General features: G+C 32.9%; 1 protein-coding gene across 1 annotated transcript in view; it reads right to left on the bottom strand.

Annotated features, from left to right (window-relative positions):
• LOC129225644 (charged multivesicular body protein 2b-like) overlaps window positions 1–9,675 on the bottom strand; it is a 46,493-nt gene extending 36,818 nt beyond the window's left edge. The window contains exons 1-2 of the mRNA XM_054860111.1: window positions 9,542–9,675; window positions 2,388–2,479 (exon numbers count right to left, since the gene is read on the bottom strand). Coding sequence (XP_054716086.1) covers window positions 2,388–2,479; window positions 9,542–9,575 — 126 coding nt within the window. The 5' untranslated portion in view covers window positions 9,576–9,675. The remainder of the gene's footprint in view (window positions 1–2,387; window positions 2,480–9,541) is intronic.
• Between the last annotated feature and the right edge of the window lie 3,027 nt (window positions 9,676–12,702).

The following is a 12,702-nucleotide window of genomic DNA, read 5'->3' as shown; positions in this document are numbered from 1 at the left end:
TGCGATTTCTTTATTGTTATAGTTAATGTTGTGTGACTTAGCCGTTAAAGAGTATACACAAGGGTACAAAAACAGGTGCTCCATGACACCATTGCACCAATCTGTCGCCAGAACCACTACCCATTGACGATGGAAAATTGCCACTTGGAAAACGTTTAAACAAAATTGACTTGTACCCACTAACGTATAAAGAATGTTTAACGGCCAAGTCACACAACATGAAATATAACAATAAAGAAATCGCAGTAAGGAACCTTCGACTTGTCATGACTTTGTTTAGATTTCATTACTTTTTAGAGATAAACAAACAGCTCCATCGAGACTTGGCTAGTTTTTTACAGAATGTTTTTGGTGGGATTTTGTTTACAGATTTTTAAAAAAGTTAAAAAATCATGTAATTTATTTACCTAATGTAACAGTGACAACAATTATAGAAAGAAGACAAGTAGGTTTTAAGAAAATCATTATGTTTTCCATTGTAGACATTATTTATCTTGGTTTAATGCATTTAGGAATACAATATTTTATCAAAAAAAAAAAAAATTATTTTAATTAAAATCCTCAGTACAAACTTAAAGGACAATACTTTCTTAACATATTTTAATAATAAAGACTGTCATAAAAATTAATGTTTATTGATTCTTCCACCATTCATACATGAGACTTCTTTTATTATATTAGGACCAAAAAAGTTCTTTGAAAGGGTGAAAATTTGGCACAAAATTTTGTTTATAAGAGCACAGAGTTACATGAATATTTTCTGTTTTCATAATTTTATACAATTTCTTTTCTTGCTGTGACTACATCATCTATCAAAGATGCAAAAAGTGTGCACAGGTATAAGCGCAATGTTATGCCTACTTTAAGTATTCTTGGACTTATTTAGTTATATTTTTTCTCTTGTCATTTAAACATTCTAGTGTTAGGATAGTTTTACATTATGCATCGCTTCAATGGTACATAATCTATCTCAATAAATCTTAAGTAATCGAGCAAATTGGGTAGTGTATGAAGTTTTAGTTGAAATATGCTTTTTGGACTATTTTGAAACATGCAAAAGACTGAAAATAATTAAAAAATTATAAAAGAGCTACTTGGATTTTTTTTCATGTAATTTCAGAAAAACTTAGTTAGCCTTGTATATATATTTATGTACCTAATAGAAAAACTACATAGATTTTTTAAAAAAGGAAAAAAAAAAATAATAATAATAAAAACTGTTTATAGCAAACTTGCATTACTTTAAACAATATAAGTTTTTAAATTTATTAAATATGTAATTTATCTATAAAGAATTGCTAGTTACATTGCATTAATTAGATTTTAATCTCGGCAATAATATGTAAAATTTACGAAACCATTTCGGGAAAAACAATGAAAATTTTTGTAAAACAAACCACTTGTTTTAAACCAACGTGGTTTAAACCAAACAACCCCGCAGTAGACAGCATTATATATTTGATAATGAAATGGAGATCATAATGCAGATGAGAATCATTAAATTGAATAACATATTTGAAAATACTAACAAAAATGGAGAACAAATAAATCAGTCTGAAATACAATTTGAATGTAATAATTATATCAAGGGCAGATTCAGGGGAGGGTCAAAGGGTCAGCTCACTCCCCTGTGATGACAAGAGTTTTATTATTATGATTATTATTAAACTTCAATTTTTTAGATTAAAAAAAACAAAAAAAACAGTACAAGTACCTTTTTTTCCTTGGTTTTGTAAAATATTTCTTCTCAGTAAGACATAATTCAAAGGATTGACTGTGTTCCTTTTCTGGGCTACATTGCTATTTTGAGTTTTTTGTTTATTTACAAAAGAACAATAATATCTAATGAGTCTAATGTTTTTTCACAGCATTGTTCTGTCTCAAACTGTGTGTGTGTGAGCCTGTCTGTGTGAAGAGATATGACTTTTGATAAAAATTTGAAAGAATACAGTTTGATTCATTGTGCAGGTGGCGCCGTTGAAAAAGTGAACTGAAAGAGACTTGATCTTTTTTTGGGGGGAGAGGGGGGTGCTACATAATATAAGAGCAGGTGCCAGGAGTTAAGCTCCCCTGCTTAACTGATACTTTTAGGTATAATGCTGGCCATTGAAACTTAACCCCCCTTACAAAACATTCTGGATCTGCCCCTAAATAATATCGACTTAATAAATGGAAAAATATGAATTTTGTCATGAGATACAATCAAACTATTTCATAGCAAAGCACTTAATATCAAATGAAACTGCTGATTATAATTAAGTTTACAAATAAACACTTTTGAACTTCAATACTCCATGCAATACTTTAAATGCACAGTCAATAAGAATCAGAAAACATACAGCTTTTTTGTTAAGAAAACCAATTCTTTGGAGAATCTATAACTTTACCAATTGTTTTTCTTGTCTCTCTAAATCTCTTCTGTCTTTTTCTATATCTCGTTGAGCACGACGTAAATTTCTGTTCTGGTCCCTCATCAGTTCTAGAATGCAGAAAAAAAAGGCTCAGAGCAAAATAGGGCAATTCCATTAAAAAGTGGACATGAGGGCTGAAATTTAAAAAATTGTTTTACTGCTACAAGTAATACATCAAATTAAAGCTAATAACATGAGGTTTATGAAATTATTAAAGAAAAGTTTTATAAAAGTAACCTTTTTATTATTTTTTTGAGCCCTAAAGTTAACATAATATAATAAACTTGTATTTAGGAAAAACATAGCATTTTCATTCGCCCAAAATTACTATTTAAAGCAAGAGAATTTTGTATGTGTGTCTATATATTACTATTTTTGACATTTGTCTATCCTTTGGAACACTTAATTCTTCATAACAAAATATTTAACAGGATTTTTAGTATAAATAAAGAGATATAGCTGTCACACCCATCACAAAAAAGATGCTTAAGTTACCATAGCAAATGCATTTCTCTATGGAAAAATATGAAAGTTTCCAAAGTTCTAATGTTTGCAGGTCTGAATAGGAGTACAATGTTTAAATTTGATCAAATATTTTTTCCCTGGGAAAATTTGCTGTGACGAGTGTGACTAACGTTTGTCATGGGTTTGACAAAATCATTGGGGCAAGTGTGACAGCATTTAAAATAGCTTTTAAAAACTTTCTGAATGAAATAGAAGATTAAACCATTTCTTAAAAAATTAGCATTGTAGTTTTTAAAAAAATCTGAAAATCTTATAACATGACAGATTTGAATTATTTGTATTTCAATCCTTTTTTCGTTATTAAGAGAGTTACTTTTATTTAATTCTTGAAACATTTCAAAGGAGTAAAATAGCTTCAAAGTAGAGACATACCGAGTACTTGGTAACTATTCGGTACTCGGCCAATTTGCCGAGTGCTTGGTACTTAGCCAAATTTTGATCAGATACTCAGCCAATACCGAGTAGTTGCAAAAAATTGAATATTGTTCAAGACAGATATTACAATTAATAATAAACGCAGGTATATAATATATTGCAATCACTAACAGTTCAAATTTACAAGCCAAGCTTAAATTTTGAGAATAATGAAGTTTATATTGCTTTAATGGAATGAATCTTTATTTTAATGTCCCCAAAGTTAATAAAATTTATTTATAAAAAATTGGGCAAAAAAGGTAAGTGTAGAAAATATGGAATTTTTATACCATTAAATGGATTTTTGCTACGAACAAAAACTATTTATAAGGAATATAAAAAGACCTTTGCTTAAAAAATAAAAGCAAACAAAACAACATTTAAAGTACAAATGTGCAGGAACACTGCAAATACCTGTTTTGGCGTTACAAGGAATGCCTTTTACAATGCATAAAATGTGAGCTTATGGATTTAAAGACATCCGACAGAAGTCGGATTTTTTTGTCGAATGTCTTTACATTCATTAGCTCACATTTTATACCCTGAAAAAGACGTTCCTTGTAACGCAGAAGTACGTGTCTGCAGTGCTCGTGTATTGCTTTTAAAAATTATTTATGTTTGGCGAACTAGAACTAAAATAGATTGGTATAATTTGTTTTAGTTCTAACTTGATTAATCACACCTTTTGTTTATTTTTAATTTTAAAAATAACTTTTTTCTAAAATGTTTGACAGAAATAAGATCTTTTAAGTAAGGCATAATTAAATTTCAGCTGGAATATTGTTTTAAAAACTATTATATGGACAGGAAGGACTATACTACTATTCCAATAAGTTCAAAATGTACCACGTATATGTTGATGGTTTTTCTTAAAACAAAATTGATACTCGGTAACTCACTACTCTGTAACTCGGTACTCGGCCGAGTAGTGAAAGGCCGAGTACTTGGTACTCGGCCAAAGTGTTACTCGGTACGTCTCTACTTTTAACGGAAGTAAATTATCAGTTGCCCATTTCCACAATTACTCTGTTTTGTGGAAATGCCTCAGTCAAATTTTTTTCATGAGATAAAAAGTAATATCGAAGACACTGGAATTATACAACAAGTAAACTTTACCCAAAACTATGGCACAGGTTCTCAGGATGCAATATAAAGCCTCACTGACCAATTATGACATTTACAAGTTGTGCATGGCTAAAACATGATACAATTTGTTTTATTATGGAAGTAAATTACTGCATCATGACAAATATGCTCCATGGGACATTTTAAAATGCTAGCATAACTGATCTGAAAACGGAATTGTCTAACCATGAAAAGTGACAAAATGTTCTGATTGCTGTAGAGCTCAATCAAAAAAAAAAAAAAAAAATGTAAAACAAAACTAATGCTTCCTTCCAGGACAGGGGATTTTCAACTAATATGAGATTAGAATTTTTTTACCATTTTGTAAAAAATGCGACAGTAGTCGTATTTGTCTTATTGGCTAAATGCAGTCAACATTGTCAAATTGAGCTAAGTCAAATCAAGCAGCTTTTCATTTATTTAATTGTGCAGTGAAGATGACAAGAATTGATCTGTATATTGAAGCAAATACTGTAGTCTGAGTGAATATCATCTGCAAGTTAGAATTAATGATGAAATGAAATCCAGACAAGTGACAACTTTCGGGAAAGCAGCTCTGATAATATTTAAGCTGAACAACCTGCAAAGTTTACATTGTAAAATATAGCTACCACTGACACTCAAATGCTATATCTTACTCCCAGTCAGATTATATTAACACCTGATGTAGCTTTTATTTTTCTTTTCACTAACCACCAAAGGTAATGTAATACAAAGCACTACTAAATCCTGTACTACTAATTTATTGCATTTCTACGACAAGGTTACCTCAGCTTTAGATAACAAAAAATGTGTGGATGTTGTTTATATTGATTTTCAAAAAGCTTTTGACAAGGTACCGCATGTTGCTCTTCTCAGCAAGTTAGCTGACATTGGAATAGGAGGAAAAACTTTACTTTGGGTTAGAAATTGGCTTACTGGTAGGAAGCAAAGAGTAGTTGTGAGAGGAAATCATTCTAATTGGAGTGATGTTTTAAGTGGGGTTCCTCAGGGATCAGTTTTAGGGCCTCTTTTGTTTATTATATTTATGAATGACATCAATGAAAATATTTCTGGAAGCATGAATTGTTTTGCTGACGATGTAAAAGTTATGGGGATTGTCGAAAATGAAGAACAAGTAAAACAGCTGCAAGAGGATTTAGATCATATTACTAAGTGGGCAGATAAATGGGGTATGGCAGTTAATGTAGGGAAATGTCAAGTGCTACACTTAGGTCATGGAAATAAGCGTATGAGATATCGTTTACAGGGTTCAGTCATAAATCAGGCAGAAAATGTTATGGATCTGGGTGTCTTTATAAATCAGGACTTCAAGTTTAGTCAACAGTGCAGTATTGCTAGTAACAAAGCCAACAAAATGCTTGGGTTCATCAATAGATCTATTTCAAACAAATCTAAGAAAGTTCTTCTGCCTTTATATAGGAGTTTAGTAAGACCTCATTTGGAGTATGCTGTTCAGTTTTGGTCGCCTTATCTGAAGAAAGATATTTTTGTATTGGAAAGGGTTCAAAGAAGGGTAACTAAATTAGTAAGGGGACTCTCAGATTTAGATTATGATACCAGACTTAATAGGCTTAACATGTATAGCCTGGAGCAAAGGAGAGTCAGAGGGGACATGATTCAGTTATTTAAATTTATCAAAATGAAAGATGTAAATGGATTAAATTTTTGCGGGGAAAGCAGGACAAGGGGTCATTGTTTTAAGCTATTTAAATCTCAGGCTAACTTGGAAATCAGGAAAAACTACTACTTTAGCAGGGTCGTGGGCACTTGGAATAGCTTACCGGAAGAGGCGGTAATGAGCAAGGGAGTGGATAGCTTTAAGAGGGCCATTGATCTTCATTGGGGACTAATTAATTGACTAGGACCAGCCTAGCTGGGCCCAGAGCCTGTTGCTGGTCGTCACATTTGTATTTGTATTTGTATTTGTATATTATTAATATTACATTACTGCTCTACATCTTAACTTTAAAAAGAAAAAATAAGCAAAGATATGCAAAAGATGATATTTAAAAAACGAAATTATTTGTAATTACCAAAAAAAGCTACACTTGACCTAATTTCGTTAGCGGCCATTAAAGACCTGCTAAACTAAATGTACACCCAGTACTAGCTTTTTCTCTTGAAATGTAAATTTATATTCACTATTGTCAAGTATGGCATATGTTCTGATCACTATTCTTTTAGAAATTGCTCATCCAAGTAGCAGATTTGCACAGTGTCACACCCGTCACAAATTTTGTCACACTCGTCACAGCACAAAAAAAAATCCTATTTAGTAAAAAAATTTAAATTCATCATAAATAAAATGCATTAAGTTTCATTTGAATGTCTTTTAATGGAAAAAAAATGCTTTGGTCTTGAAACATTGAAATAATTACAGGAATTTCTAGTCATGTCTCGCAAATGTCACACCCATCACAAGATCAAAAAAATTTCTTTAAAAAAAATTGAAAAGTCCTACAGTTTTGCTTCAATTTAATTATTTAAGCAAATGCATAGTTAAACATGATTAAAATACTTGTATTTGTTAACTGATTTAGAGCTCAAAATGTTGGTTTAATTGGTAAAAATAGTGTCTGAATGTTACACCCATCACAATGGAATTGTCCAATATTATGCATTTAATATCACACACTGATTTGATTTTTCAAAGATAAAATTTTTAAAATATGTAAAATAAAATTTTTAAAATTTTATTCATAATTTATTTCAATAATAGGTCATGAATTGGACACATTTATACTTTTGTAATTAGGTGCACCAAGCCAAAAATTAGGCTATTTAAAACTCATAGAGAAAACATGTTAATACCATGTAGTAACATAATGGATCTACCAATGAGGAATCTAATTGTAATGCAAGCACAGTTGCCAATGCTTTGGTGGTGGATCCATTCTGTGATGCGGCAATAAAGCAGTTAGACATCTACTTTACTGTGCTACTTACTGTCTTCCTCATTTGTGTTGTGATTCCTCAAACATAGTAGAACCCTGTATTGCTTATAAATATGTAACACATGTTTTAACATTTAGCTAATTATACATCTCCTCAACTAGCCATTTAAATAGATTGTGGCATGTTTTTTAGACTGTATTTCTACGAATGGGGCACAGTGCTTCAAAGATAATGGCCTAGTTCAGGGGCAGTGCAATTGCAAGAGAAAACAGTACCCATAGAGATGAAAATTAGCAATCGCCAAGACACATGTAGTAACTAAATAAAAGCAAGGGCGACTAAAAATATTTGTGTAGTTCTACTTTTGGATAGGGGAGAGGGGGGCACCTTTGAACACTGTAAATATTATCTTTAAAAAAAATGTTACGTTTTTAATGTATATGGCAGCACATTACTATTGTTTCTCTGCAGCAAAGTAAGCCAAGTTTGATCATTTTGCATGCATACTATTGTCTGAGCAAGGTATGTGTTTTTTTCTCTCTGAAATCTAAACTTTTTAAAATAAAGTTGTAAGGTTTTTGTAAAAAAACCTGTAATTCTATAATTCTAAATGATTTTACAATATTTAAAGATAAGTTTTAGCTTTAACTTTTAGGTTTTGTTGTGTTATTATTCTTAAGCCTACTTGAGTAAATTGTTCTAATTCCTAATTCCATATAATGGGGTACCTTTGAACAGAAAAGTTGGGGCACCTTTGAACAAATGAAACTTAGAAGAAAAGAGTTATAAATGCACCTAAATATTACTATTTTATTTTGGATTTAAAAGAAAATTATGAAAATGAAGACATACAAATTACTGAATAGTCTGTTTTTTAATATAATTAAAGTTCTACTGATATATAAACACTACTTTTAATTACTACTCTTGTGTTTTATTTTGCACATTGCCATTATTCCTATTAGAGAAAAATGTCTTTTATAAAAAAAAATCTAATTTTGAAGATATTATTTTGGATACAGATGAAGAGGAAAAGGCTCTTGTTCTAGAAGATTTACATGTCAACGATTTCATTATACTTCAATTCCAAACTAAACGAACCGTTCTTCATTACGTTGGTCAAATTGAACAGCAATTGCAAGAAGAAACTGAATTTAATGTTAGGTTTCTTCGCAAAAAGGAAAGCAATAAATTTTACTTTCCCGTAGCATCAGACACCAGCACAGTAGATTTCCAAGATATAGTAAAAAAACTGCCACAACCACAGATTTCTGGAGGGACCTTACGTGCTGTTACAACATTTTGCTTTGATGTCAATTTTGATTCATATAAAATTAATTAAATAGTTATAAATTTTTAATTTCAGTTAAATAAAATGCTGGACCTGAGTCCCATCTAACACCAGAAACCTGCACCACAAGTTCCCAACCAAAACATGACTACACCTACTTAAATATTTAAATACAATTTAATTTCCCAAGATTGGAGCAACTGACCTCTCCCTTCCTGATCTCCCAAAATACTAGGCCAAGGCTACAGAAAAATGGACATTATTTAACATGGGTTAACCCTAAAAAAGTAAGAATTTGAAAAACTATCAGTTCATGAAATTCACCCAGTCACAACAGAAGATGAATAATAATTAATTAAACTGCATGATAAAAAGGCCGAAAGATTACAGAAAATATTATTCTTCAATGGAATTAGCTATTTTGAGGCTCAGAGAGAGAGAGAGAGGGAGAGAAGGGTTGAAGTAGAAGGGACATTCCATTTTAGCCTGTGCATTTGGGGATTTGCAATGAATAACGTGCGAACACACGAATATTGTGCCTTGGAAATTGAGTTATTATGCATTGGTTTTCTTATTTTACTTTTCAAGCACAAAGGTATTTATTTAACTTTACTGTGCCTATAATTAAACTATCAGCACAGTTATTTTGGGAAAGCAGGGCACAATTTAAAAATCGTTAATAAAACAAAAGTTCCAAAATCATTAAAGAAAGAAAAAAGTAGCGAAATCATAAAAATGAATTACAAGCTGTTAAGGTCGGCATACCAAATCATCAAATTCAAACACTGATATTTTACGTAACTTAGAGATAGAACCCAATAAAACTGACATTTTAAGGTAGACGATAAAAACGACAAAACAAATAAGTTGAACAAACCTGCTGCGGTTGGCTTTTTTGAAAAGAAACTCATTTTTCTCGGGAAATAATTTTAAAAAATTCTTCGTAAAAGAAACGATCATCTGACTGTGACATTCGGCAAGAGATTAGTCATTTCAGATTTCAGCATTCAGAGGAATGTTTACAATGATCTGTTGCCATTTATTTATCTTATTTTGACTAAATACATTACTTTTAATTTATCCAATGGTGTGGCAACGGCTCAGTATTCTCGTCTGTCGGACTTGTTTTCATACTACGATATATATTAATGGTTGCTCTGCAGTGCTTAAGAAACGCGCTTCAGTTCAATATTTCTATTCTATTCTATTCAAGAGTCACAACTGACTATAACTGTATTTATGTCGAGGACTGCATACAAAGTGCCTTGCCTCCATTATTTTATATACCGATAGATGGCAGCACCATCACCGGATCGAACAGTTAATGAGAATTTAGAACTAGTCCAAGAGCTAATAGCTACCTGGTACTAGCTTCCCCAGAGGTATCGTTTCACTTGGAGGACATTGAGACCACGAGCATATTTAACGTCGCCCAGTCCCCTTTAATGACGACGGTGGGTCTTCGACCAGCGGGGATCGAAGCCGAGCCCCTCCGGCCCCGAGTCCAATGCCCTACCGATCAGGCTACCACGGCCCCAGTTCAATATTTGAAGGTTGCATACTTTCTGAGCACTGGGGCTGGATCTGTAGCGGGGGTCAGGACCCCTCCCAAAAACTTTGTGAGAGTAGGAACATTTTTAAGAAGAAAAATAAGATAGAAAATATGAGATACTAACAAAATTAAACGCATGTGTTTTTTCTCCTCGAAGCAGAGCTACTATTTCAAAAATTTTACTCCACCTTGTTGCTCACGAAACTAAAGATAACCTAAATTTGCTTTTAGGGCTTTAATTTCGAACCTTTACTGGAGGAGAGCCCGTATTTCCATGCTGCTCCACGAACGTCACGAAAAATAACTTAAAATTGCATTTGTCTTCTTGATACTTACTTGCTGTCTTAGCTTTGACCATGTTTATAATAATGCGTTTGGAGTTTTCCTGAGGAAAATGCCAAGTTACTTATTAAATTTTCTTTGAATGTTATAAACACACGACTGGCTTTACCTAGAACCCCTGTAACTGGAGACACCGACGCATACGCAAGCAAGCAGGATCAATCGTACTTATTACACAACAAGGAAATACAGAATAAAAGACATCCCGTGGAACACTGCAACATGTTATCAAAGGTTACAGAGCATTTATAACGTAGTGATAGTAAAATCAGAAGAAATAAACAGAAGCGAGCTCCGTTTCCAGGTTGCCAGTCACTTCGTCGACTATTAATTATCCATAAAATACACCGCCAGTTCAGTTATTCCATCCGAGGACTGCTGTTTCGTGCTTTTTAGCACTCATCAGCCCGGAATAGGAAGCATCTGAGCTGGAGGCGGAAAACCTCTTAAGGGATCCAAGGGAGCCAAACAAACTGGTATCCAGGGTCGTATCCAAAGGTGGGGGGCACCCGACGCCCCCCCCCCCCGAAACCCGAATTTTTTTGTACCGTAAAACAGAGGACAGTTTTTTTTTTAATTTCTCATGTCAGAAAAAGAAAATAACAAAGTTGAAGAAATACAGAAAAAGCAATTCTAGCTCTCATTAGTTGCAAAGCCATACTTGAAATTTAGACCTAGGACTTCCGGCTCTCTTTCCCAATTGAATTCAGGGCCAAGGCAGGCACCTTGTCAGTTTGGTAAACTTGCCCTCCTCCATCAGGGGCGTGCGCAGAAATTATGGGACCCATCACAAATGACTTTTTCGGGCTCCCTCCATATTGTTTACCCGTATTTCACCCCTAAGTTTAAAAATAATGGGCCTTCTTCAGGCTCGGGCCAACAGGTGTACCTTCTCCCCCCTGCGCACGTCCCTGCCCTCCTTCCCCTAAAACTCTTATAAAACTTACACTGCACCAATTTCGAGCCAGGGACTCCCCAAGAGCCAGACCTCTAGTTTCCGATAAGGCTAGTATCTGGTTACCAAGATGTGCCAAATTCAGCTCTTTGATACATCCTGAGTAAAAAATGTATAAATCATGATTCTCGCGTTTTTGTAGCATATTTTTCAAGATCAGTATTTGTGACTGATATGTTCCACGTCTCGCCCTTTATTTATTACCGAATTCAGTGTTTTGGAAGTTCTTTTGTTGTTGCTCGTTTTTATCTTACTTCTACTGCATACTGTTAATATCTTAAGCATGAGAAAAAAAAATCACACTTACTTTGCTCTATTTCATTTTCTGCAATACTTGTGATTGAAAAAAAAAAAATGTTTGCTTTGAGAAATATTTCGTTACATTTATTTTAAACTTAAAACGGGTGTGTGTCTTACAAAGCTATAATCATTTTGTAAGATTGTGCAATCAACTTCTGAAAAGTGCAAATAAAGTGCTTTAAATAATTTCAACTGTTCTACAGAGTCTTTGAAGAATATTTAAGTTTTTGAAATTCCTTGAAAAGTTCTTCAATTTTGGCTCTTATCAAGAAAATAAAGTACAAATTGTCCAAATGGTCAGAATATTACTTTTCGTTGTTATTTTCTGAATCTCTACACCATTTTTTTAAAAACATTTTTTACAATTTTTATACTCTAGGGCATTTTATGAAAAGGGGGAGGGAGGCTATGCTGGGGGAAATGATCAAAAACAAACTACACTAAAAGCCGATATGAGCAATTGAGGATGTGCTTCTATTTTCTCCTCTCTGTGGATTAAGGTCAACGATTTGTCGAGCAAGCAACTTTTAACTTTTATTTTGATTAATCTTGATTTGCAAAGGAATGCATTACTTTAAAAGACTATGTTTGCCTATTTTTCTTTATATTTTTGTAGTCTCAATTACCAAATATAAGGCCACAAAATACAGATTTTTATATCTATTTTTCAAAAATTCCCCGGGGGAGAAACCCCCTGCCCCCAGAAATTATGCATGTTCTACTCCCGACTTAAAGGGACACTCTCCTGTTATCCTTACCGCTACACGGTGAATAACAAAAATAATAAGAAATAAAAGTAATAACATTCCAACAGTGGAATCAGTAAAAATCTAGGCAAAAAACATCTTCTATGTTAAATTTTTTATGCGTGTAAGTGTGTCTATGTGTA

This window comes from Uloborus diversus, chromosome 7, assembly GCF_026930045.1.
Source record: "Uloborus diversus isolate 005 chromosome 7, Udiv.v.3.1, whole genome shotgun sequence".
NCBI lineage: Eukaryota > Metazoa > Arthropoda > Arachnida > Araneae > Uloboridae > Uloborus > Uloborus diversus.
Note: the sequence above shows the minus strand (reverse complement) of the source record. Positions and strands in the feature narration are given on the sequence as shown.